The sequence below is a fragment of the Oryzias latipes genome, chromosome 22 (genome assembly GCF_053564925.1).
Source record: "Oryzias latipes strain Hd-rR chromosome 22, Olatipes_Hd-rR_3.1".
NCBI lineage: Eukaryota > Metazoa > Chordata > Actinopteri > Beloniformes > Adrianichthyidae > Oryzias > Oryzias latipes.
In genome coordinates this window covers 17,717,566-17,745,221 of record NC_136258.1, presented here as the reverse complement: position 1 = coordinate 17,745,221, position 27,656 = coordinate 17,717,566, and the positions used below count along the sequence as shown (strand labels likewise).

The following is a 27,656-nucleotide window of genomic DNA, read 5'->3' as shown; positions in this document are numbered from 1 at the left end:
GGTTGTGTTGGTTTACTGCCTGTCAGTGCTGCTCTTTATGAAACTCTGGGGACAAATGTAGTCAGATGCTGTGGCCTTATTATGGAAAGGAGGTGTGCTGAGCATGTTGGTGAGTGAAAACCTTGCCTGTGGAATGAACCCCCTCGCAGCCCTCCGAGACTGAAGTTTGTCTTTGTCCCGCACACTAACGGTGATGAAAGCCAGCCCAGCAGCAGCAGGAGAGATGAGCCACCCAGCAGACTGTCTCACTGGGTTGATGAAAAGTGTCATCACAGACAGCCCATGCCCAGAGGCTGATGGAAACAACCCGAGCCGTAACCACTTATGGATGATGGGACAGGGAGAAAAATGTGCATGATTTCTCTCCTGTGTCTCCTTAGTGCGCAAACAATGTCGGTAGAGGTCACCCATAGGATTTTTTCCCTCAAATCACACCTCATTTACCTTGTCTGGTCAATGCGCCTTCTCCCTAACCAGGCAAAGTGTAATCTAACGGTTTCCTCATACACTGTTTTATATACCTCTGAGCAGTGGAGTGCAGAAGCAAATATTAAGTAAGCCAACTTGTTTCCAGGGAAGGTCACAGTGATGTGAAATGCATGAGGCCCCTCACTGGCTGAGATACTTTTAAATACAGTGTGTTCTATGGGCATTAAAATGCTCCTGGAAGACATAGTTTCTACTTCATTTGAGCACAAAGTGTATGAGCATAGGAGCTTCATGGGACTTTGGAGCTGTGTGCAAAAAGAGTCTCTTTATGCTTCCATGATAGGAAAGGAGTAAAAGCTCTGACAAATTCTAACAACTCTAACAAATTCACCATCTGTTGACATGCTCTCCCACTAGCTTACAGCCCTCACCAAAACCTAACATTACTGGTACATTAACATTAACTTTTCTTTCCGCTTCCGAAATGTGAGAAAGCAATTTCTGTTTACTTGACCCGTGACATTGACCCTAACTGCACAACGTTTTCGTAACTCTCAGAGAGATTGGCCCCAATAAAGTGTCCGAGCCCACCACAGGGTCCGGGTGAGGACAAGAGCTTGCAGCAGGTCTATTTTCCCACAGGTAAGCCAGTTAACTTCAAAAGCAAAGTTCAGCAAAATAAAAATATGCACAGCTACCGGACTTCCCTTGGGTGAGCACGAGGCATTAGGGTAGATTACTTTACCAGAATAAAAGCGTCACTTTCAGAGCTTTAATCCTTTTCAGAACCTTTCTTCTTTTTTTTTCCAGTTCGCGACCTGCTTCCCACCCTCACCAACTCAGCTGAGGATCCCCAAAGTAGCCAAGAGTTGGAACGCATGTGGCCATGATTACTTATCAGGTAGAGCTCTTTGTGCCACTGCAGATCTGGGTTACAGCCCATTAAATTTAACCACCACTTGCTCTGAGGCAGAGAAGACAATGACTCAGGATGTCACACTAGCATGCTATTTAATTGTGGGAACACAAAATGGGAAGCTTCAACAAATCACATCAAACAGATGTTTGCTCTGTCTTAGCAAGATTAAACAAAACCCCAATAGGACTTTCTCAGAACAAGGAAATGGTGTCCGCAGACACAAAAGAACCATACTTTTCTATCTGATAATGCTGCTTTGGACAAAAAGCAGCAGTTGAGGTTGTGAGTGCAACCCTGTCATCTTCATCTCTGGGGGGATTTTCCTGTGGCTCAATAAGATACAATCAAATAATAATGAAAAACATCTGCTGCATCTGCAACATCTCTAACGGGGAAATTGTCCAAGGGAAGCTACATTCTCATCTTTCTTATTTAATTCATGCTTTTGCAAAAGGAGACTTTTCTTTTGCTTTCCCAGAGGATGTCCTACAGACTTGACAATTTTTAAGATAATTTATGATTAATAATAAATTATTTTTATACACGTTTCAATGCCTGCTTTGTAAAAAAAAAAAAAAAAAAAACATCCTGGTAAGAATTTTCTTTGCAATTCTCTCATAAACTTAAACGTACACATGTAGTTTGCATGAATTCCATGAAGTTTTTCAGAAAAGTGTAAGGTCTTTTTGGGTCAGCCTGCCTTTAACTTAAAAAAATATTTTTTGAGAGCTAGTGAAGCTTATAGACTTATCAGCCTCCCTGCTGTCTGTAATTTATTCCCCGCTCCCACTTAAGCTGTCAGTGAACTGCTGACAGGAAATGTAAAAAAGCTTTACCCTCGTTGACACTTAAAACACATGATAGCACCACCTGTCCAGAACATCACAGCGACACAGGGTGGAGCATATTTATCGGATGAACGATCACATAGGACACCGTTCAAAATACAACTTTGACCTCTTTGTATGATGTCTTAATAAGAACAGGGGTAACATCAGTTTGTTTTTGCAATGACATGCACTTTGATACGGCTGAGTGGAATTTCCCTTGCAGTATAAGGCCTTTCCTGACAACTCACGTGTCACTGTCCATCAAAAATAAAAGAACCACAAGGGTTGGTGACCCCGACGTTAAACATAGAAACCCTCAGTGGTAATAACATCAACTCTTGACCAAACCTCTTTACAACTGTCACGACTTAATATAAAGATGAGTCTCAACCTCGTGTGGTGAACCCACGAGTGTTTGTGAGTGTGTGTTTCTTTTCGTTATTGTCTCTTTACCCCACACTCATCCATCACTCCAGTCTTTTACAGCTTGGCCAGTTAATTACCTTTTCCTGCTTGCTCGTGTACAAAAAGAAACCAAGCCTCCTTCCGACTGTTTGGACGGACTTCACACATCATCACCACCCTCTTCCTTCACACCGTCCTCTGTGCTGTCTCAGGCCTTGATCCATCAAGCTTTCGTCCCCTTCTAGTGGGGTTGGGCTGCATACATTTTACAACAGAATGTTTCTCCAAAAAGCAAGAAACAAATAATGCATTTTTTGAGCCGCAAGTCAGGTAACAGCAGATCTGTTTTTACTCTCCCCTCTGGAGAGTATTTGATTCATGCTTATGTACACTTTCACTAACCATTGCACACTTCTAATTAAAAACCTGCTTTTTTGGCAGAAAGGAACTCCTCAGGTAGTTCCTTGTTTTCCCTCAAACAGATTTGCTGGTAAAAATGTACCAAAATGAGTTCACAATAAATAACTCAGAAGGCAAACTGGTGAGGCATGAGCCAATTTTTAAGCCAGTAAACTCCAGTTTCAGTTTCTGAAAAAGTTTCTAAACTCCTTGAGACACTAAAGATAAATAAAGGGCAAGTTTGGGTTAAAGGAAGGGGGGGGGGGGGTAATATTTTTATGGCACGCACATCGAGCACAGAATTTAATGACTCACTCCGATGAAAATTTTACTTTTATTGTTTTTAACATGTTCTTGTGACATATTTCTAATGATGGAGGAAATCCATCCATCTATCCATCTTCCTCCGCTTATCTGGGACCGGATAGATGTTGAACATACAGTATATAGAGAAGATTAAGCTAAAAATTGCATTTCTGAGTATTTCTTTATTTAAATTGTATTGAATCAGGAGCACATGAAAAAATGCTGTTTAAAAGGAGCTTTGTGATGTAGAAACCATTTTTGTTACACTGGTAATGTTAGGTTGGGGGTGTGAGGGGCTGTGAGCTAAAGGGAGAGCGAGTAAACAGACAGCCCCCAGCAATGGGGAGGGGAAGAGATGTGGGGTTGCTCTGCGCCAATGGTCCCACTCACAACTCGGAGGCAAATTTCTAATGAAATCCTGCAGAAAGTATGTCCTAGAAAACAACAGAGGTTTTTGGATTTTAGCTGAAAAGAGAGAACACTTTTAAAATAGAACAAAATATGATCGGACTGGAACTGGAAGACGAAACGCTAGTCCTGTATTACATTTTTTTAATGTTTTTATATGTATATACATATTTTAACCTGTGAAGCACTTTCTGACTTCTGTTTGTGAAAGGTGCTTTACAAATAAAATGTACTTACTGACCTAAAATGCACACAGAAATGCAAGTCTGAAAAGACATTTTTTAGATGTTATGTTTTCTTCTGTATCAGTTTTCACAAGTGATCACTAGATCCACTGAAGGGTTTATTTTTGCCCAAGTGCCTCCTTTAAAACACTCATATACAGTAGAGAACATGATCCCAATAGGATTCCATACCATCACTTCACTACTGTCAAAACTCTTTCCAGTCTACAGCAGCGATGACAGCCACCTGCTTTTCTTCTGAGCTGCAGACATGACAGCATGTGCAGGTGAATCTGATCACTTCTAGTTCCCCTCAGCTCCTTCAAAACAGGAGGGAAAATGCTGCTAAAGTCTTGTCGATCATTGCTGATGAAATGAGTCAGCAGAGAAAAGCCAGTCAAACCTGATCAGTTCCAAAAATCCCTTCATACAGTTTTATAGTACATCATCCTGAACCAAGTATGAAAAATGACTACATGTTTGCAGCACAACATAAAGTGATAGCCCTCGGATCACCTTTGAAGTGTTTTTTCAGAGTAAGCAGAATGTTTAAAGAACCCAAGTTGCATGACTTGCCATCATTATGACAGAGAGTCATCTTTTGTCGTGTGATTAATTTGCAGAGCTTCACAGCCAGATATGAAAATAAATTGTTCCAAACATGATGACAAGGTGATATGTTGAGTATGCTACAGTAATTATTCTGCCCACTTCTCCCTGAAACGGACTGTCTGGTAATTATTCTGGCACTCTGCCTCTGTATGGATACATTTTCTGTTGCTGAGGGTCTCTAATTTCCAGTCTCCCTCCCACTTCATCTTGTTGCATGCTGCCTGAATGCTGTAGCTTCACTGTGTGGGGAGAAGGCACATAATGAGGCACAGCAAGTGGTTATTGTTGAGCGTGGTGCTTTTTTTTGTTTGGCGGATGTCTCGATTTTCACGTATCAGCCCCTGCACCTGCACTGATATGAGAGCAACAGGCTAACTGCTTGACTACAAAAAAGGTGCTGGACCGGCAGGAAAAGCCAAAGGTTAGATCCACGTTTTGTCCCTGTTTAAAAATGTGCCCATGCTGAAACATGCGCTGAGGTGAGCCTCCCTGCTCCATCCAGTGTCTGTGTGCAGAACATTAACTCACAGAGTGACACTCATTGTGTGTCACAAAGCTGCTGCACGTCGGCAGAACAATGGAGCGGCAGAGTTGTGAGAGGCGGAATCAGTCTGGTGCAACATCCAGTGTAGGTACAGCAGAAAGGAGGGAATGCTAATTTATCATGAAAGATGTCATTACCATCCCAGTGGTTTCACAGAGGGCACACGCATTAGTGACAAAAAACTGGGCTTTCTGTCATGCATGTACTAATCAAAACTGTACTAAACATAAACACCAAGTATGGAAACAAAAAGGAAGATAAGCTCAAACAAGTGTTTTCTTTTTTGTTTTCTTTTTTATTTGTGGGGGGGCAACAGGAGACGAAGGCCTTTGCTAATTAACATGTCTAGACACATTTAGATGAATCTCAGCAAGATAAGGAAGCATGCACAGTTATCGCTGTGAAGAGCAGCACACACTAATCTGCCTATTGAGTCTGTAAGATTTTCATTTGCTCTCCCTGAAAATGCTAAGCTTATCAAAATGTTTTCATATGCACATTTGCCACGTTGTCTTTTGTGAATAATTGAAACTCACAAATTGCTTCGCTGCAAAAATTAAGCAAAGCATCTTGATTGAATATTCAAATGAGCTGTAGACAAAGTGGCACTTTTCAGTACATTCATTTTGGATAAAAATGAACATGTTTGTGGAGGGATGTTGTCATCTATTTATCTATTTTCTTAAAGGAAAATCCTATTCAGAAAACTATCAGGTATTTTGATTTGTTAAATTTTAAGGCCCAATCAAGCTGAATCTAATATATTTATATTGTACTGGATTTAGTACTTGAAAAAAGATAAATTTCATACAGAAAACATCACCAGTTACTAAGTAAATGGGTAAGTCAAGGCACAAAACCCTAATTTCTAGCTTGAGACAAGTTTAAAGAAAAAAGCAACTGGAACCAGATCCGTTCAGGAGGTTTTCCCTAGGTGGCTTGTTATACAAGCAAGTCAGTTCGAATATAAAACTTCACACCAAAAAAAGAATGCTTTCATTTTGATTTTAATTTTTTTCCCTTCAGTGATCAAGTTTTAAATCCATTATTTGGTTTATAGCTATTGGAAATTTTAATTTGACTCCAAATGTTGCATCCACATCCACGAATGGTATTTTAGGGCGTGTTCCAATTCAACTCAATTGCTACGTTCACACCGAGCTCAGAAACGTGCATTCAAGCAACTACTTCTAATGAAGAGTCTATGTAAATGCATGTATATGTTCATTTTTGGCCAATGTGTTCAAAATTAGCGCATTCACACATCGCTACACATGTTTTTGGGCTCAAAATACAAAACGTGCAGCCATTGAACGTGCGTCTAAAGTTAAACCAGTTGAACTTTGACCAATCGGGGACTCGGATTTGGGAGTGACGTATGGGTAGCATCCTTTATAAAACATGTAAGTACCAATCCTTTGAAAATTGATCATGGAGAAGAAATTGATAGTTGTGGTTTGTGCCTGGCTGGACTTTTATAGTGAATTATATTCACAAGATGTGCGCCACTTTGATATTTTGCACCAATCCTCTTCCAACTGTGAGTACATGTGCAGAGATAGAGCAGAGACAGTCCAGTGTGATCACTGTTTGCTAAAAACATGTTCCAAAGGAGTATTTGTGTGTTCTTGAACGTGCATAAGCCCAAAGTGTACAAAGCATAAAGCTTGTTTGTCCATCCCAGTCACTAATTTTTGAAAAGATCAAAATTCTGTTATGTCATTTTTGGCCAAGTTGATTAAAAAATGGCTTTAAGTTGTTCCAAAACAAACCAATTTGTGACATTCCACAACCTCCTTGTTTAATAGTCATGAAACTGATAAATAATGATAATAATAATAATAATAATTGATACTTTATTTATCCCACAATGGGGAAATTCTTCTCCGCATTTGACCCATCCCCTGGGGGAACTGTGAGCTGCAGCTGATAAACACAAAGTAGTTAAGTACATTCTTCATTTAAGACATAAAAGAATCGCAGTCTGACATTGAACACAAAATGGATTACTTTTTTTTTTTGCATTATGTTATATAAGAACACCAAAAAAGGATGAGCAATAACTGTTTTGTTGTCAGTGCATGCTGCAAGTTGGACCAGCATCATTTTTATCCTCCTGCAGCTCTTTCACTTGCAAGTTTTTGCCTTGAATTGTGTGCTTTACACTCTCCAGCTTGCTTCTGTTTACACAAAAGGAGATCTCAGAAAGAGTCGCCCAATTTAGTTTAAAAAGCACCCCGTCCAAAAGAGGCTGCAGCTCAACCGCGTTTTTGGAAGCAATGGAAGGAGGAAAGGGCCAAATGCAGGGTTTGACTCCACAGGAAGATTCATACCTGCAATTCAAGGATACAATGGCATTGATGTGAGTCAGCCTGTCCCCATAATCCCTGAATGATGTGCTTTAACTGCATTTAGGAGCATGAAAAACATGGCTGAGAGCAGTGACTCATAAAGGGAAGAGTTGAAGGTCTGCAGCAGAAAGATATAGACTAATAGGTATCTATATTTATGAGAGGAAGAAGGAAAGAGTATATTTGATGCCATATTTGATGTACAGGCCTTCAACTTTTCACTTTTTTGCTTATATAAAGTAAATTTTTAAAACCTTGAGATATAAGTATATAAAGTAGCTCTGGTGATGCAGAAGCATGCCCGGGCTATTCTGTGGTCTGTTTGTGGGACTGAACGGGTCAAAGGGCAACTAATTGTGCGAGTCATGGGGGCCAGCCTTACTGTGGCCTTTCACCAAAAACTGAAAAGAAAACACAAAAGCTCTGTCAAAGCAAACAAATGGACTCCAAACTCTGCTCAAGAAGCAGCACACGTCATTTTTTTAAGAATGAAACCCCTGCTGAGGATCTTCATGCTGATGGAATTGCTGTTGAGATTCGCCTGCCAGTTCATGCAAAATTAAAGTAAATCCCTCCCAATAAGGTTGCAGAAAGCTGTTAATTTCTTCTTGCCTATAACTACATTTTGTACTCTTCTAGTAGTCATTGTCCAACATTTAGTGAAAGGACAAGAAAAAAGATTTGCTTAAAACAATGGAAGCACTATTGGAAAAGCCTGACAATTATAATGGAGCCTGTAAGCGTTAAGTAACAGATTTCCTTCATACTTTGAGAATTCCACAAAGTAACTCAGTTTTATGCAGTGACTCACCGAGAGAAGCAGAGCGGGAAATGGTTGTCATGTTTCACCAGTCAATAATTAGCAAACTCCTGAATGAGATGTTTGCGCAGCGCACTGTTCTGTGCTTTGTCATTTGGCCACATGCTGGAGTTTTTACCCTCCTTGCCATCAATAATTCACACCTGAACTGTAGCAATGATAGCTCTTTGAGCAATAAATATTTCTAAAAATATATATATGCCAAGTGCATGCCACATGAATTCTCAATCCTGTTGTAAAGAATGCCTGTGATGGATGGGTAAAACTACCTGACAAGTCCAGCCTGACGGAAAATGCATTGTGATTGAGGTCTGGGGATCATCCAAAGAAAAGGAGTGTCCCACTTTCATGATTACCAAAACGACCAAAAAGGATTTCCCTTCCTAAACAGAGGCTGCAGCCGTGTGAGACTAACAGCCAAAGAGAACAGAGCCAGATGGGACGTCTCCCAGATCTACTGAGCTGTTTTGGACACACAAAAAAAGAGCGAGACTTGTGTCAACAGCTGGAAAAAGCATCCCTCACTGCTTTGTGAAACTGATAAAAATAACACCGTGAAGTATCCCGCTGAAGGCTACGCCCAGAACGGGTCTGTTTTTCCTAGCTGGGAGGGTCACTGTCAGGCAGGGCTGGACCTCCAGCCAACTCACATCAAGGGAACACTTTCCTACAGCTCCATTTTCGCCCCTGTCTTTTCCTGTTTTGACAGGAAACAGGAGATGATAACATACTCGCACAAACAAGCCGAGATTGCCTCCGACCTGCTGCCGCGCTGTCCTCCTGTGGTAGTGGATGTCTGTTTTCTTTAGAATGCCTTGTGTCCGAGCATTAAGGGGAAAAAAAAAAAGCTTTGGCATACAATCATGGACACAAGGTCACTGCGATGCACAGCAGTTGCACTGTCTTTCCAGCAAACTTAAACAACCTTTAAAAACTCCTGCTCTTGCACAGGGTTCTGTGTAACTTCCTGCAAGTTATCCAGCAGCGTGCCAGCGCAGCGTCACACAAAGGAACGCAATAAAAGAGACCACCAAAGTCAAGGACAAAAAAAGGAAAGATGAAAGCAGTGGTGGTCGCCACAGGGAACCAAACATACACAGTTGAGGTGAGAAGAGGGGTAATGTTAGTAACTAGCTGAGAGTGGAAGTGGCCTAGGCGTGGACAGTGTCTCTTGTCTGAGGCTCTTTTTGGAATGTTTGCCTTTTATGTTGTCAGGAAACACACCGCAGTGAGACACAAGTGGAGTGAGGGGCCATTAGAGAAGGCTTTGTTGATGGTGAGAGGTTCTCAAAGGAACAGAACACTTTGATTGCCTCCTCTGATCCCTGACTAGCCTTTGTTTATGGGCTAATTAAGCATTGTTGAGCTGCTACAGCCGCCTCGAGCCCTTGGTCCCCTACTGTAGGGCTTTTACTGCGCCCTCTATAACTTTACTGCTTCAGGAATCACTTTCTGAGCTGTATTTGAGAATAACCTGCCAAATTCCTCATCTTTATGTGCATGATTGTTCAATTGTTCAATGTTCAAACACACACACACAATCAGGTGAGAACTGACAGGTCAAATGTAGTTCAAATGTGGTGTCCACTGAACACTTTTGTGGGAGTTCAAGTGTGCCTCCCCTCCCCACACACCCAGTTTGGACTCCAAAGCCTGAACAGACGCTCTTTTACAAAGAAATGGAGACATAAATGCCCAGCGTGAGATAGGGGGTCAGTGGGTGAACAGAGGGGAGGTTGGGGAAAGGTCCCCCTGCACAGATGTGGTAATGACCGTGTGACACTGGTGAGCAGACGGTCATTATTGATAAATACACATCTGAAGGAATTCATTGGGCTTTTTGCTGACAGGGGCAGTATGGTCACAAGCAACACACACACACAAAGTGAACTATTAGTCTGTAAAAATATCAAACTAAAAGGGACAAGAATTGGTTTTTCAAAGGTGAAAGGCAAATATGGCCTTCTAGGATATTTCATATTGATCTAAAGTGCCTAAAAATCAAACAAAGATGTACTTCAAAATAATAATAATAATACTCACATTTCTGAGCATAATCAAAGTTTTAGAATTTTATTTTCTTCACACAGGTGATTAAAAAATCTATATCTGAAAAAGCTTGATGTGAACTAATACACCATAAAGACAACCTGACTAAAGGGTTTTAGATTACAATTATGAACATTAGCAGGCATTTGGTTGCTTTCAGACCAGGACAGCCTAGTTTTTGCTTTATTTGATTGAACTTGGGATGCTAAAAAATATCAGTCTATAGTTTTGTGACTTATTCTGGGACGGTATTGCTTAAAACTAGCTGTGACAAGCATGAAAACAACAAAAAAGGAAGTAAAAAAACCTAGTCTTAATCTGTGTACTATCTATATTTCTTTTATTTATTTTTTAGCCACATTCAAATTCAAACAGCAAAACACTAAATTTTTACTTTTCCCCCCAAAAATTTTTCAGTCAAAATACAATACAAAGATTACCCCATGTACTTCTTTGCTTAACTTCTATGTTTTGAGGCTTATTTGAACCCCACCAGAACGAGAATTCACATCTGCCCTGAGAAATCAGAATTCCAGAAAAGCAAACTGGACCACAGTCTCGGGGGACTTTGTACAGTAACTTTTTACTAAAGTAAAAAAAAAAAATGTATTTGTTGTAAGAATACACAATTTTTTTTCAAAAGCCGTAAAAATGAATAAATGAAAAAGTCAAAAACAAAAAACTTTTTTTTGTATTAAAAAAATGTCCATGTAAATTTGAGTTCTTGTACTCCTCTCCTTAACTGGTAATAGAACACATGTTACCAAGGCTTTTATAAGTTGCTGATCCCAGTTTGACAGAGAAAGGAAATTGCATCCAGTCCAGCTCTGAACACAAAGATTAGCAGATTTTACCAAGAGCACAAGCACAGCTGGTCTCCACAAAAGCTTCCCTGTTTCTCAACAGGTATCTCAGGAGATTTGCCACTTTTATGTTGCACAGACATGTTCAAAGACATTCCAGCAATGTTTATGCTTGAAACATATATTTAGAGTTACAAGCAAGCGCAACTATATATCCTGTTGATTTAAATGGATCTACAAAAAAAGTCTGAGAGTGAACAAAAACACAGAAACCGATTTTAATTTTCTCAAATAAATGTAAATAACAAAAAATTTATTATAAAAACAGATGATAGTATGGTGTGTGATCTGATGGCAGACTTCGACTGTGGTTCTTAAACTCTACTACGGCATAATAGAGCAAGCAATTATAGAGGGTGGCTGTCAACAACATCCCATTTTATGCTTAACTGAAAGGTCTGCAAATACATCTGTAGACTCTTTAGATGCTCCTTCTCACTCTCAGCTTGGGACTTGTACACTTAGTCGGAGGTCTGCGCTGCAAGTTCCCACAGCAAGCATGCTGCCTCATCTTTTACAGGCGAAGCTGAAATGAACAGCAAGAGCAAAGGATGAAGAGGCAGGTGGGGAGTCATAAACAGAGAGGTTTAACTTTAAGTGCCCAAAACACGCAAAGAACATAAAAGCAGCCCTGAGCTGTTCGACAAAGAGTGTCATCATAAAATAGAGGAGCAGTGACAAGAGGGAAGCATAAAGGACAATTCCATTAATGGGGGTTAGTCCATAATATAGAGGCGCATAAGCTTTTTCAAGGCTGTAAAGGCCTACATCTGAATATACATCTAATCATCTGAGGGGAAGTGACCCCTGAGTGGGTATTGGGGGATAAAAAAATTGACTGCCAAGTTCCTTTGCCATTTTAATGTGCAGGGTTACCAGGGCACACAGCATAAAGGAGCCAAAGGATGAGAAAAACACATTACTGGGAGAACTAAAAATTATGCCTGACAGCAGACCTTCTCGCTGACACATCTGTTCCACAGTTCCATGAATTTTGTAGCTGAACTTCAGCTGCTGCCAGTTCCCAAATTTCTTTTTAAATATTACTTTTTTCTGTACTTTTGCTTTGACAAATGAAACAAAGATGATCCTAAAGTCAATTTGGAGGGGGAAAAAAAGGTAATTTCATCCCTTAAGGGCTTAACATGATACTAATGTCAGAGAAGATTGACTGACAAGATCAACAGTCAATCAGGATGCAGAACACAGTGTGCTGTTTAAAAAAAAGGCAAGCAAAATTGAAGTAAAAAAAAGTTTGTGAAACAGCGAAACTGTGAAATCTCATTTACACCACTGTAATCCAAAAACTAATCTTAAGGTTGAGTATTTCTTAATTGAAATCGTTGTGATTTAGGACTAAAAAATGCTGTTGGAGAGACTTTGTAGCAGTGACGTAGGTGCTACTGTTGGTGGGCCACAACCTCCCTGTTCTGCTCCACTCTAATGCATCCACTTGCAGAGACATAGATCCATGTACATCTTTGTTTCCCTCGTCTGATCTGAATATCTGGCTTAAAACTGTACAGCTGGATAGCTCTGACATTGCTCGCCATTTTTGTTGCACAGGTAATGTTAGGTTGTGGGTGTGAAGGGCTGTAGGCTACTGGGAAAGAGTATAAATGTATGGATAGTGGGAAGTAGGGGCAGGCTTACTCCATGTCAATGATCCTGCCCACAACTCAGAGACAAATAATGAAGTAGTGACATTCTACAAAAACTATGTTCTCAAAAAGGACACAAAGTTTGGGATTTTGGCAAAATAGCATAACAATGATTAAGCGTTCCAATGGGAATGCTTTTTAAAAGCGCAAAAGATGACCGGAGTGGGTATTTAAAAAAGGAGTATAACGTTAGTGCTTTTATGAAAAGGGTCTGCAGTGTGTGCTTTTTATATCAGTTTGCAATTAAACTATACACCAAGAAAAGCACCATTTCATTTTGGACCTTGAGTTGTTCAAGCTTTATCTCTCAAAAGTGCACAGGTCAGCAGAAAAAAATGTCCATCACAGACAAATCTCACACCTATTGTGTTTTCATTGATTTGGTTACAGTGGAAATCTATTATGAAAATCCATACAGCTGCCGCTGACCTATTCAATGTTCCACCCTGTTGAGAATCTCAGTGCCAGTTTGTTTTTTCAATGAAAACAAAGCAGATTTGCTGCCATTTTGTAAAAGGCAGGCCCGCGCAACTTCCTTTAAAATGTCAAGCAGACTAATTGTTGTGTCAAGTCTTTAATTATGAAAGATAAACATTCAGTGAAACACACTACTCTCCCTCCTACATAAAAGACGCATGAAATCTGAAGTTATTTTTTGTTTGAATAGCTTGAACATGTTAGTTTAATTATATGATGAATGGGTTTAGGGCATAATAAAGGACTTCGCAAACAACAGGAGGGATGAAGATTAAATCCACCCTAAGCCTTAGTCCACCAACAAGAAAGGCACTGGCCAGTCACCTTCCCTATCACCTTCTCCATTAACCAGACTTCCATAAAGCTTGTGTGTTGGAATAAGGATAAAATTCCAGACTTTAATAATGCAATCATAAATTTGTGGCAGTTAAAATCAGAAAGATGAATGACTTCTGCAGCAAAGTGGAAAGGATGGGAGGAATGTGCTTCATCTTTCTGTTCGCTCTTGTACTTACATGCACATTCACACATCAGGGGCACACACATGCATTGGTGCTCACAGAGCTGGATGCTCAACCATGAAATGAACATGAGCACTGTGAACTTTGACTGGCATTCTCACACTGCTGCAAGATTTATGGAGCCCTATATATGTATCTGAATGACCATAAAGAATCACCCAAAGCTTAGCTGGGATGTCCGGTGAGTTAACACAGCCTGCCTGTGTAATCACAACACGATCAATCTTTTCCACAAACACAGATTGATTTTTTGAAAAAAGGTACACCTTTTGACCATGACAAAAATGGAGAAAAGTGACAAAAAAGTGCATGTACAACCACCCTGGTGCTATGTTCACACTGGCCTCAGCAACACGCTTCTTGAACACATATCACATGCCAGTTGAGTCCATAGCTTTTGAGACTTCTGAAATTAAAAAAAAAAGTATTTGAAGTATGTTTTAAGCATTTTCTTTCTCTTTAAATCCCAGTGAACAAAGTGACTTCAACCTAACCCTATATCATAAAGGATTATTTAAGAAAACCTGTAACTATACAAAAAATTGATTTTCTTCTATGAAAACACCAAAAACAGTGTATCTTTCTCAGCTGGCAGGTGAGAGGAAACTGCTCTCAGCAAACATCTGCTAAGAGGGCAAAAAAAGCATGGCAAGTCCAGTTCAACCAAACTCAAGGAATCATCTGTTTGCAAAAAAGCAGGGAGTCACGCCCAAACAGCCCAGAGTTTGCCGTCTCCATATCCATCTTGGCGAGGATACACATTGCTGGCAGTCTCTTTCAGCGCAGTACTATAATCCAGGTGATTTGTCTGCTACCACAAGGCCTGCTGTCAATTGAGTGTATTTTATGAAGCCAGCCGGAGATTACCTCCAACCCAAAGCTCCTTGGTGTCTATGTACCATGTTGAAAATTTATCTCAGCAACTTTGCACTTCCAATACTTGGAATCGGACACAATAATGGAGCAGATTGTCCGTGTCTCACTACAGCATATGTTATGCTTGTGAGAGCACTTGAAGATCTAAGAGAGCTTGAAACAAACACACATGACTCCGCACAAAGTGAAGTCAAACTAATTCATTTTAATTGCTTATGCCTACATTTACATTTGTCCTTTTTAGTCATTTCTGCTTCTTTTCATACTTTCTCATGCTTTGCAGACGTGTACTGTGCTCTAACACGTCATCCTGTCAGCCTACACTACAACTCCATTGTCTTGTTTCAGTCTGGCTCTTTGTAGTACACAATCCTTCGCCAAACAACAGGAAACCCATTCAGCAAAGTGTTATTAATTGCAGTAATTATTTTTTAAACATTGTATTTGAGAAGTCCCTGCACTCCAGAGAGCTTTAACTTTAAAAGTTTTGGATCATTAACAACAAGCCTTAAAAATTCAAGTTTAGTCATATCCGAAAAATAAAAGCAGAAAAAACTCAGAGCCATAGTCAAACATGAACACAGTAATTATTATATGTTACATAAAAATAATTAATAGGTTAGTGTTGTTTATCAGCTTTAGAATCAACGGTTGGATACAAAGGTAAACACTTTTCCAATGACATTTCTGTTTAAAGAACCACACGTGTATACACTGATATTACCCATTTACTCAACTAATTCAATGTTTCAATGACTGGATGAGACTTGGTAAAGTCCCTCGTATGCACAAATTTGAGCTTCATACTTTGATACAGCATTAAACATGACAAATGTTTTATACAACAGGCATAACGTTTGTTTATTTGTGGAGTTAAGTAAGAGTATTTACATGGGAATCAAGGGGAAACTGTTCCCTCATGAAACCAGCCTCTAGTGGCCATTTGATGGACTGCAACTCTTTGTTATTTTGTTTGTTGGTTGGTTTTCTGGGTCAGATGAAAGGTTTGGTTCAAACACAGAAGGTATGTGTCCTACTCATCTTTCATGACAGAAAATGTCATCAAAATACCATTGTGGTAATGGTGGTGTCACCTTACAGAGCTGTAGGGGGACACTTAAGGCAGTGCTTCAAAAAACTGGATCAACATCATATAACTTCTGTATTTAGGAGCAGTAACATTCAGTAATGTGCAATAATCATAATATTTAACTCTAAACACATAACATGAGCCTTTACAAATACAACTAAGAGGCATGTCGAAAATAGTGTTGAAATAGCAATTTTAATGTTTTAATGTGAAGTTTGAGACATACAGTATGACTACCTTCACTTCAACAGACAGTGGATGGAAGGCTAAATTTCCACATACAACTTGCACCTTGACAGGTAACTCTGTAACATCTGAAATGCTTTCTGGGCATCATTATTCTGGTAGTGCAGTGGTAGCAAAAAGGCTCAGACTGCCTAAAGTGGACGCACACTGCAAGTGACTCCGAGTGGATTGCGGGAAAGTGATGGTGAGCAACTACCAAAGAGCCTCTGTCAGCTTGTGTTTCATCTTGTCCACTTTGGAACTGTTCCTCCAAAGCTGCTCAGGCTGCAGCCACTAAAAATTGGCATTTACTCCAGGATGAGACTCCTTGTGCCTCCTCAGATAGTGCAGTCTCGTGATTAAAGGTGATGAAAAGCATCATTGTAATGCAGTTTCGGTCCATCCAACCCCGCTCAATGAACTCATTGCTGCAATCACTTAACAATTTCTCTTTGCTATTAACTAAGTGTTGAACCAGTCACTGACAGTTGAAGCTTACTTTTAAGTTCATGAAACTAAAGAGAAAAAAAGAACCTAAGAAAATATGGAAGAAAACTGCAGATATTATGGACTTGTAGAGATTATAAAATAAGTTAAAGTGCTTTAAAAGCAGGACCAGTTATAAACACTTGAAACCAAGTACTGAAGGCATTTCTTTAACTAAAACAAGATTTTTTTTTCTACAAGCCAACCAAATATCTCAGCTTTTCCACTATTTTTAAATTACAAACCAAAACAAAAGCAGAAAAAATGTGTCACAAAGGGCTGTCCACTTTTTTTAATGTAATGAATCTCTGGAGACTCAGGTTCTGGCAGGGAACACATGTGTGCTGCTGATCCTCACGCATACAATACAGCACAGTAGCAATATGACTGATGTCTGCGGTCTCTGTGCCACTTGACACCAGATTATTGCTCCACAGTTTAATACAGCCACATGCCATAAAGCAGAAGTCAGACTGCAACGGGGGGCGAAGTGGGAGGCAGGCTCAGGCCTGAGTCTTCTCTCCTTTCCTGTCTTGTTTCTCATCTCTTCCTGGGCTGTAAAGCACTTTGCTGAATGGCTGAACACATACACACATGTTGGTGAATAAAACAGTGTGATCATGTTTTGCTTTTGGTCCACATCAGCTCTTTTTTCACAACCGAACAGCTTCTTTCTATCAATATATCAATCACCCCATCTTGGCTTGGAAAATCTGATCTTCATGCTGTTATTCTGGCGCTTCCAACCTTTTAAAGCCCTGCTGACCAATCCGAACACACAGAGAACAGACACTATAGGCAGAGGTCAGTTAAGTCAGTTAATAAAATAACTTAACTCATGCGAGAAACATGAAGAAAGTACAGCCTGCTACCCTATGCCATGTTTACACCACAACAGTCACATTAATGTGTAAAGCCACGTTCACATCGGCAATTCGCATTCAAGTAAACGCTTTCAATCAACATATATGTAAACAATCTTTGTATATGTGCATTTCGGGCTTCCGCATTCAAAAGCCTTGCGTTCACACATCGCTATGCAAGTTTTTACAACTGTTACAATTGAACATGTAGTAGTTGGTAGTGACATTTGGATGGTGTCCTTTGTAATTCACAGAAGTCCCAACTGTTTGAAAATTGATCATAAAGGAAAATTTAATAAATGCCTTTTGTGCCCGGAATTATATGACACTTAGTTTTTCATTCATCAGAATAAAGCTGTGAAAGTAAAAGTCTGGAGCAAGATTAGCGAGATTTGCACCGCTTTGACACTTTGCACACAGTTTCTTCTAATAAGTTCTTCCAATACATGAGCCAGTATTGGGTAGCGACAGTCCAGTGTGAGCACAATATGCTAAGAGAGCATTCAAGAACCTGTGTTCATTCTTAAATGAGCGACATGCCCAGTGTGAACACAGTGTTAGGAAACACAGAGTGCAACAGAAAACAAGCTAACAGCCCACTATCCATAATTTATACCCAAGATTTGTGTAAAGTCACACAAATCCTTTGAGATGTACTTTAGATGACCCACACATAATACAGCCAAGGCAGTTTATTTGCTTCCCTGAAGTGTTTTGACTTGAAACAAAAACAAGTGTACACTTTAAGTGGATCAAAAGCCAAATGAGGAAAGAAACTAGGAGTAAATTCAGCATGAATCCTAATAACTCATTTGTAAGAATTACCATTCACATGAATTTTAAAATGAACCTACAAAATGGAGGGGGAAAAAAGGCCTCATGGAATAAACTAATTTGGGCATGCACATTCACTGTCACACTTATGCACAACATGTATAACAAGCTTGGATGCAGTGTGCATATATCAATTGCATGTCCATAATAGCCCTCTCAGAGTAAACAATAATTAAATTTGAATTGCATTTCGTGTTTGTGTGGTCAGTGTTTCTGATTCCACATTGGAAAGGTGAGATCTGACTGCAGCTGAACTTAATCTGCAACGGCTCAGCTTGGAGTCTGCTCGTTCTAGCCCTCACAGACCTGCAGGATGTACTCTGTTAATCAGTCAGCACACTAATTGAGCTCACAAGTAACAGTGCTGCTTGTAAATTCGAAGTAAGCTGCTTTTTTATTGATCTCCGGCCCCTGCAGTATATTTCCATGTTGCAAAGTTCCATTCTGTCACTTTAAACAGAGAATATAAAGGACAAATCATGAAAATGAGGAGACTGGACATTTCCATACATTTTAATCGATCAACTGTATGTTTGAAATTGAGGTCAATGACAGTCTCTCCTGAATATCATCTGTCTTTCACAAGTGCATGAACACGGCAAATATTAGCATTTTTAAACTCACTGGATGTCTTTTGTTAGATCCATGTTCTCAAAAGGTCTAATCTGTTTCAGTTTAGCAAATTAAACTCCCTGCAGTCAGTGGGTGAACAGTTATTTTTACCAAGGCTATGACCTAACAGAAGCCCTGCAGCCACACCGCCAGCTGACACACACACAGAGGGGTGGTGGGTTATCAAGGGCGAGGCATTCAAGGGATTTGGTCTACAAAGAAGATGCCATCCTCCCTCATCCACTTTTAATAGGATCCAAACCGAAGGGAGCAACAACTCTTTAAACACCTGATGAACTTTAGGGTATTACCTGCTTTCTCAAATGCAAGTGTCCTTTCATGTCAGCAGAACTGTTTGTATTTATGGGCTGGGGTTGGATCTAATCCAGTGGCTGGCTGTTTGCAGTAATTGTTAACAGATCCTGATTACTGTAAGCAGCTAAATGGTTTCTTTGAAGTGGAGATTTAAGCAAGAGACTTTCTTTACATCCCACTTCACATGGCTGCTGTGTCCAGCCACAATAAGCAGAGTCTACAATTACTAGATCCAGACTGTCTAGCATTTACTACTGAAACCACTCATTATTGCAGGTCTTAATCATACTAATTAAAAAGGTGAATTCCCTTGATTAAATTAAGCCTGGAGTTTCTTTCGTGTTTCTACCTGTTCTTTTCATTAAAGGTTCATTTTTATTTTTATTCTGTGGTCTGAACAACACAAAAATATGTTGGGATATGGTAGCTACAGAGCAAAATGTTTCAGTTTGAAATAAAAATGCATTGAGAAACTATTACCTGCCACTGTTACTGCTGGCAGACCAATGTATTCAGAGGAAATGATGTTCAAAGAAAAGGAAAATGCCGTTTCTACACAATACTTTGTTGAATTGCAGCCATTGTCCACCTTCTTTTTCCCCAGAAAGGTGCATTATAACCCAAACACAGTGGATAAAACCTTTTGTTCCGTAAATAATTGCTGAATATATTATAAGCAAACATTGTCTGGTTGACCACAGAGTTGGTTAAAACTCTGAATTTTCTTTCCAGGCCTTATACTTCATAGCACATTCAGTCCAGCCAATGCTCTTCCTTGTATTTACATTTGCTCTGTACAACTTCTGTATCCAAACAATAAGTCTGCATGAAAGGGGGAGGAGGAGGAGATTGGGATGTCTGGGGACCAAGTTGACTTCCTCTGTACAAAAACTGGATTGTGGGCAGATGGTAAAGGAATAGAAGCATGGCGTGGGGTAAACAGCTTTCCTTGTTTTCTCTTTGTGGCCACATAGACTCAACATTGACCCAACCCTGGCAGGTAATGGGATCCCGGATACACCAGCAGGTTACCTGAATGAACCCACTGACCTTCCATCCCTACATGAAGGAAGCAATCATCCATAATAGCATCCATTCTAAGCACTCCAACAGGTGAGCAGCCCAAACTCAAAAAGACAATAGGTTTATTATCCTTGGAGCAAAGGGGCCCCATACCATAACCCCAGTGCACAATAATGGCACCCTGCCATCACTGTTTACCACCCCTGACATGAGGCTCAATTTAGCTGTCAACACATGCAAAATAGGGGGTAAAGGGAGGTCTTCATCACTTTCTACCACACAGAGCACCTGGTGAAGGTCATAAAGTGCTGCTGGGGGGTCCTTGCATAGCAGGGGAGGTCAGTTTCCTGAGTACATAATAGCATATATGTAAAGCCTTAATGTGATACCTAAATGTGGATCTGATATGCCCTAAACCTCCTCAGACCACACAAACCCACTCCAGGTGCTACAAAAATGCTCCACCTGCATGGCCGCTGCAGGATCAACAGTATTGTGGGATTAGGAGTGAACTGTCACATGTTAAAATCCAGTCGGATTTAGTGACTCTCACTCTAACAACAAAGGAGAAGCACACAGAGGGCAAAGCCGGCCCGTCACAACAACAGTAGCCTCTAGACCTAAATTTAACAGTGGTGGGAATTGTTGTAGCAGTCATACAGGAACACTTTCTATGCGCAATGAAGGTCGACTGGGACTTGACTTCCGCCTCAGTCTCCAATGTGAGCCTTCAAGACCCCCGCTACACACGCACACACTGAACTGCAAAATAGAAAGATAAGCATTGTTTGGCCAAACAATGGACCACTTTCAAAGCTCCAAGCACTTCCAGTTGTGCATCTAATGCCAGGATTGTAGTCAGTATAGAAGAACCTCAATGGTGGGGGCTTCCTTCAGTTTGAAATTATCACGTATGTTGTTTTCATGTCTGTAAACCAACAGGTGAGCATGCAAATCTTTACATCCTCATGGAGCTGCTGAGCTCCTAATGATCCATTGTATCACACCCACTTGTTGAGTGGCCTGATAACTATTATGATCAAATGATTTACTATTTGGACCAAAAAATGTTAAATGGGCATGTTACAGCATATAATAATCGAAAATATGGATTTTTAGTAAAAAAGAAATAATAATAATAAAAATAAAGTCACAAACCTTTAGTGAATTTTGGTCAGCCAAAGCTAGAGCTTGCTTCTTCAGTTCTGAAACTTTCTTCTGACATTGCTGGCAAAAACCTTCTTGCTTCTCCGTCTCAGAGATGGATACTGACCCGGCGCCATCAGGGGGTGGCCGGCTGCTGCAAAGCGCCTCGTCCGCAGAAAGAAGTCTCTTCCTGGGGGCAACAGGGGACTCTCCACCTGTACATCCCTCCACCTTCACCACAAGAGAAAACTTATGGTTAACTTTTTTAAGCGATACTAACAAATAGCCAAGAATGCGCCCTGGATCATTTGCAGAACATTTATCCAAGTACGCGCAACAGAAACGGGTGTCCATCGCAAATCAGAACAATTCTAACTTTTTTCCACCATATATGCGCAACGATGCACTTACAGTGAACGCGCGGCACTGGAGGTCCTCTCCATCAGAAGATTGGTGATCCCCCGATAAACTCATTCTCCTAATGAGGACTACAACTTTAGGAAAATTGGTTTATGAGAAACGCGAGGCACAGCCATGGGTGACAGGCTACTGAAGACCTGACTTAGGGTCACAAGGCATCTGTCAAGTCACCACGGACCAGGAGACCCACCGTGAAGGTGCGTGCAAACGCGAGTGTGTAAAGTCTCCAAGTTGCGCTGGAGTTTTAGCGCAGGAGGAGGGAGGCTCCGCGTTGCGCATGTAGAGTTCACCAACTCCTGGAAATGGAGAGCTGGAGAAACTTTCCCTGCAGGGTGGGGGCACTGGTTTGAGTTTGGAACTGTTTGGAACTTTAGTTCAAAAGTCATTACAAAAAAAAAACTTTTAGTAGGGTATGAATTTTACGTATCAATAACTTGTGAAGAAGAAGAGATCAGTTACAATAGAATGTGAGTGACTTTATTCTGTCTTTCTTTCTTTACATACATCATGTTTTAAATCTGGCAGTGACCTGTTTGAGGGCGCATCAGCAGCTTTGCGCAGTTTCCAGCAACACTTCAATGGGACTCTGGCGCCATCCTCCGGCCAAGACCCCGAGTAGCATTTCTCGGATGAAGGTGTGGACGCGCTACTGGTTTAATATTTAATTGGTAAACTTTGAATATTTCATGTGGGTGATGTCAGCCATAGTAGCCATGCTCTTCTGCTCCCATCTGAAACGTTTCCAGCTTATATTTCTTGTTTGCCGTCAAATGATGTTGACGGAATCTCTGCGCTCTGATTTAGAAACATCAGATTTATAAACCGTTATTTAACTAAATAATGTAAAATGAAATAATATTTTTTTTAATTAACAAATCTATAAAAAGGGGGAATACGTGACTTCAATTTGAGGTTAATTTGAACTATTTCTGGATCATTTTCTCTAAACATCAATTATCTTAAATAATCTTTTTTCACTTGGAGTTTAATGAATCTGAGCTCATAATTGGAATTTACAACTAAATACTTTGCGTGACTAATACTTAATGCGCTTAAATTGGCGCAAAGTGTTGAAAATCCACCTGATCCAGTCTTAAACCAAAGGATGAAGTTTGAGAGTAACAGATGTGAGACCTCATTTCGAACAGGGACCGCGCTCGCATCCTTTTCTGTCTTCAATCCCCTCATTTTTACTCAGCAGAGTACGTGTTTCATTCCCTCTTACCCTCGTTTTTCTCTTCAGCAGGTGACTTGTGAACCCAAATATGATGTCCGAGTCAACGAAAATTGTCCCCAGGTCTATGACGCTGGGGTTGGGTTTCTCCTCTCCGGGAGCCCTCTGTGAGTTTGGTAGAGCCATGCTGGCTGCAGGTGCTGCCAAGAAAACACTCCACTCCAAGGGAGATTTATTTCATTTATCGATCCATCAATATGATACCTCTCGAACCCACTCAGTACATCCACTGGGTTTGTTAATCCGGACATTCGGTGGTTCGCGAGGACTTCTTGCACGTGTGCGTAAAACGACCCATCGGGTCTCCAGCAGTCCGAGAGGAAAGAGGGACAATCCAGCTGGCACGCAGAAACATTTAGATCCCCCGAAAACACTTTCTAAACCATCATGATCCTGGCGTGCGGCTGCAGGTCTGAGCGCGAATGAGGAGCGCCTTGCGCGTCTGCTGCGCACTGATCTCCAGCCTTTCTCCTCATCCCCCTCTCCCTCATTCCCACTCTCTCTCTGCTAAGCTCCCCTGTCAGACGGTGATGACCTCCTCTCCCACCCGATTTGCTGGTGGGTCGTTGTCTCTCTCTCTCTCTCTCTCACACACACACAAACACACACACTCCACTCACGAGCATGTAAAACATAATGTAATCTTTTTCAGAAACACCTAATGGTTCCCCTCCCAGAATATTCTTATGGGCGCTCATCACTTGCCAGTGTTTATTTCAACTGATGACCACCTGGATGGGTGAATGTTTTGTATGTGTGAAGACAAAATGCAACTAATCAAACCTGGCATTATTTTAACAAGACTCTAAATCTCTCAAATGACCTCTGTTTGACCTCAGATTTTTAAGCTTTTGAAATTACTGTTCTGGTGCCAGTGCCGAGTTCGCCCCCAAAATTCAACAAATATCCTTTCTCCCCCTCTGACATAATTTAATGTACTGGTATTCATAATAAAAATACTCTTTGAAAACTAATATATTTGTATCATCTGCTTTACTTATAGCCATTTCTTTTAAAAAGCAGCAGATATAGCAGTAAACCAAAACAATTACTGAGCACCTATAATGTTAAATTTTGTCATATAAAAAAAAAAGTCAAGTACAAACTAAATTGCATTTGATCTTGTGTTCTTAGCTTCATTTCATTTACTTCAGGATTGCCTCTGGTCTAATCCAAGACCCGCTTGCAAAAGGATCAGTCCTCTATCCAGTGACTGCAGTTCCTGACATGCCAGGATGTTCTTTCCCTGGTTGTTCTTGAATTTTCTACTTTTTTTTAAGAACTGGATGCCTCTTTTTTTTCCCTAAGGTTTCCCTATATGGCAACCTGATCAGACTTTTTTTGTTCCTGTATTCCTGTTCCTCTTGCAGGCACCCTCTCCACACACATTCCGATGTGTTTTTGTGAACGCAGAAAACCTGCTCTTTTGAAGAGGTGGGCTGCATTTTCTTAAGTTCCATTTTGTGCTTTTTGTTCTTTTGGTTACCTAAATGGAAATGCTAAATGGCACATACTTACAGTATATAGCGCTTTCCCCCCCCCTTAGAAGGCCTAAGGTGCTTTACCGTCACAGTTCCATTCACCTACGCATACACGCATTCACACACTGATGGCAGCTCCGCTGCCGAACACTGGCAACAACCTATAACCAACAGCAACAATGTTGGGTTCAGTGTCTTGTCCAAAGACACTTCAACCCATGAGCAGGAACCGAACATGCAATCTTTCAAAGAGGTCGACCGCCCTTTTTCTGCGTCACAGCCACCCCTAACTTTTATTCAGTTTGTCAGATCTTTTCTTTTGTCTTATTTACTATTTTCTGTTATTCACTCTTCCTCAGCCATGTTTTCATCAGCTTACTCTAACAGCTGCTGTTTAAAATGTCAGCTTTGCCATATTTCTGTTCTATTATGTTTTAGGGAGTTTTACTTTAGTTTAAGTTTGTTTCCTTATTCTTTTATTGAGTCTGCATGTGGTTTCCTGCAGTAAGTTTTCAACACTAACTTCAATGACTGTTGGCTCTTTGTTGAGGCCATGCCAACAATAATTATTGCACATGCAGGTCAGGAGCTTAGAAAAGGCAAGACTTTTCAAACATGATGTTCTCTAAATGCAGTTTAGGATTATACTAAGTGTTCAACTAATCACAATTGTTATCAGAGGAGCATAATTGTGTGCTATCTTGACATACAAGTTGTGTTTGCTTACACAGGGGTGGGCAATTCCAGGCCTCGAGGGCCGGTGTGTCTGCATGATTTCCAGATAGTCTTGCCCTACTCATGGCTGATTACCTGCTTCAGGTGTGTCCAGCCAATTAGAACATGCCAGAGCAGGGTATGCTGGAAAACATGCAGGAATGCGGCCCTCAGTGCCCACGTCTGGCTTACAATGTGTGTTAAAAACAGGTTGCCTGTTTGGCATCAGGAAGTTTGCAGCTAAATGAGTGTGTGTGTATTGGAGGAGGGAGGGCTGTTTGCTACATGGCATCCAAACAAATGACTCATTTGAGAAAGAGTGAATCACATCATCAGGGCTCTAGATTTCCTCCTCTCCCATTACTAAAGAAATAAGGTTTGGCAGTTTTGTTGTTTCCCTTCAAGCTGATGTTAAGGATCAAACATGTCCAACAAGAATCATTTATTGACAACTAACCAGAGCAAGAAATAATTCATGTCCTTAAAATTTCTCTGAAAAATGATTCATGACTTATAAAAAAATCATCTGCTTTTGGAAAAATAATTTCAATCCACACATAAGATGATTTATAAGACTCTCCCTGCCGCAGGAGGTCTGGGTGGGGTCTCTCCCCCCCCTCTGGCCGCTGATGAAATTCTTAGGACGGGATCCCCTGAGACTTTGTGCGCCTCTGCATCTGCTGCCCTTGCTCACGTACAGGCAAATCGCTCTGGGCATCTCATTAATGCTTCTCCTGTGTCTTATCCCTTATCCTCTGCCTGTGAGACCTTGGCAGCTCCTCCTGGTGCATGGACAGGCTTTGTGGGAAACGTTTAGCAAATATTGATGGTTCTTGGAGCATGCAGGAGATCAAAAGGGGAAGGAAAGGGGGCTGTCTAAAATGTAGAGGAGGAGAATAAATGGCACACTGTGCTTTCATGAATGATTTATATAATATAAAGTAGCCTTTTGCTTGAGGAATAGCTTTTGGATTTTTCTTGTGTCAGATTATCCCATAAAAGTTGGATTTTCCCACAGACCCTCAAAACACCCATTTGTGTTTAAATTGACTAAAGATGTGCAAAATCCTCTGGATATTTAGGTCTAGATTAGAAGATGTAAAATTTTAAAATAAAATATAAAACTTTTACACCACCTTAAAAGTAAAAAAAAGGCTTTACCTGTTTGTTTAAATGTTTGAACCCTCCAGATCTAATTCACTTTGGTTTTAGCCGATTAGATAAAAATGGCTCTATATGAATGAATTCACCATTTAAACACAGCAGTAGTTTTCAGCACTTTGGACAGCGACTGTCCCGTCCCTGCAACGTCTTTCCTCCCCCACAGAATGGGCAGAAGCAGAATGTTCTTTTTTGACTTGCTTTAATCAGTACCTTTGCATAGTAGGAATACAATGGAAAGGAGAACATACATAAAAAGCTGTGAAAAAAAACAGTGTCTGCAGTAAAATGACTGAATCCTAGAGATTTTTACACCCACCTAAAGTCCCAAGACTGCAAGAAAGACTGCAACACAAGGGGGCAGAATGACAAAAGAAAAAAAAAAGAGGGAAGCCAGGCAGTATGTATAAATCACAAAGTTGTTGTTCCAGGATTGAACCAGATTACCGGAGGTGTCCTGCTTGATGGGAGAGGCAGCATTTTCCAAAGACGGTAGCATTTGTCTGACTGGTCAAGTGGTCCTAAACATTTCACAATTTTCTCAAAGAACTGTTGAACTGTTGAGAACCACTTAATCAGAATGACAACACATTTCCTCAGCGTGAGGTCGCTCTTCAAGACTGCTGAGTCCACTTGAGAAAAGAAAACAAAAAAAGACAAAGCAGCAAAGTTAGTTTGAGAAAATCTGTCTGTTGAAACAAGAGCACTTTGATTTGCTACATCCAAACCAGACCACAACAGAACAACATGAAATCCAAAGACAAACTTCAGTCAAAAGCGTCTCTGTTCCAGGCCTTACATCGAGAGGCTTCTTCTTTTCCTTTGAGTACTGCTCCTTGGTCTCATCCTTGCCCAGTCTGAGTGACTGTGGAGGTAAGCGCTCCTTTTATACCATCTTGGGGTTAGGTTCCTACAAGCCTCCCATTCAAGAAAGAATGAGGCCCCTGCTGGTTCAACCGGATGAGCTGGGTTCCTCCACCGAGAAGCAGGACGGGGCAGACACCTTCAAGAGAAAGATATGCCACAGCTACAGGCAAAGAAGTCACATGCACAGGTGGAATTTTGTGGCATCTCTGCTGAATGAGTTTCTGTGATTTATCTGTAAGTCACAGATACAGTAGAACTTGTGTTATGTTTGCATTTCCTACAGCACACCCATCAAAGAATAGTAGATATATAGTATTAAACATGTGTTGAATTGGAAAATAAATGTAAGTAAGTAAATCTTTATTTACATAGCACTTTTCACAGAGAGCGACTCACAAAGTGCTTCACAATGTTAAAACAATATAAAATCAGTAGCAATACCCAATAACAACAGGCATGGAAGTAAACAAACAGGCAGAAGTGAACACAAG

At 40.6% G+C, this 27,656-nt stretch overlaps 1 protein-coding gene and 1 non-coding gene across 4 annotated transcripts in view; both read right to left on the bottom strand.

Annotated features, from left to right (window-relative positions):
- The window catches only part of kif26ab (kinesin family member 26Ab), a 72,937-nt gene extending 49,494 nt beyond the window's left edge, over positions 1-23,443 (bottom strand). For 2 of the 3 annotated variants that reach the window (XM_011490381.4, XM_078941346.1), the window contains exons 1-2: positions 22,934-23,443; positions 21,301-21,519 (exon numbers count right to left, since the gene is read on the bottom strand). In XM_011490381.4, the coding sequence (XP_011488683.1) occupies positions 21,301-21,519; positions 22,934-23,068 (354 nt within the window). In that variant the 5' untranslated portion in view covers positions 23,069-23,443. Of the gene's footprint in view, positions 1-21,300; positions 21,520-21,699; positions 22,006-22,933 lie in introns of those variants that run through there. The other variant, XM_011490382.4, reaches the window with a different exon arrangement.
- Positions 23,444-26,783: 3,340 nt separating this feature from the next.
- On the bottom strand, positions 26,784-26,892 carry mir203 (microRNA mir-203). The gene has a single exon (NR_107207.1). It is a non-coding gene; the product is annotated as a microRNA mir-203 (primary transcript).
- Between the last annotated feature and the right edge of the window lie 764 nt (positions 26,893-27,656).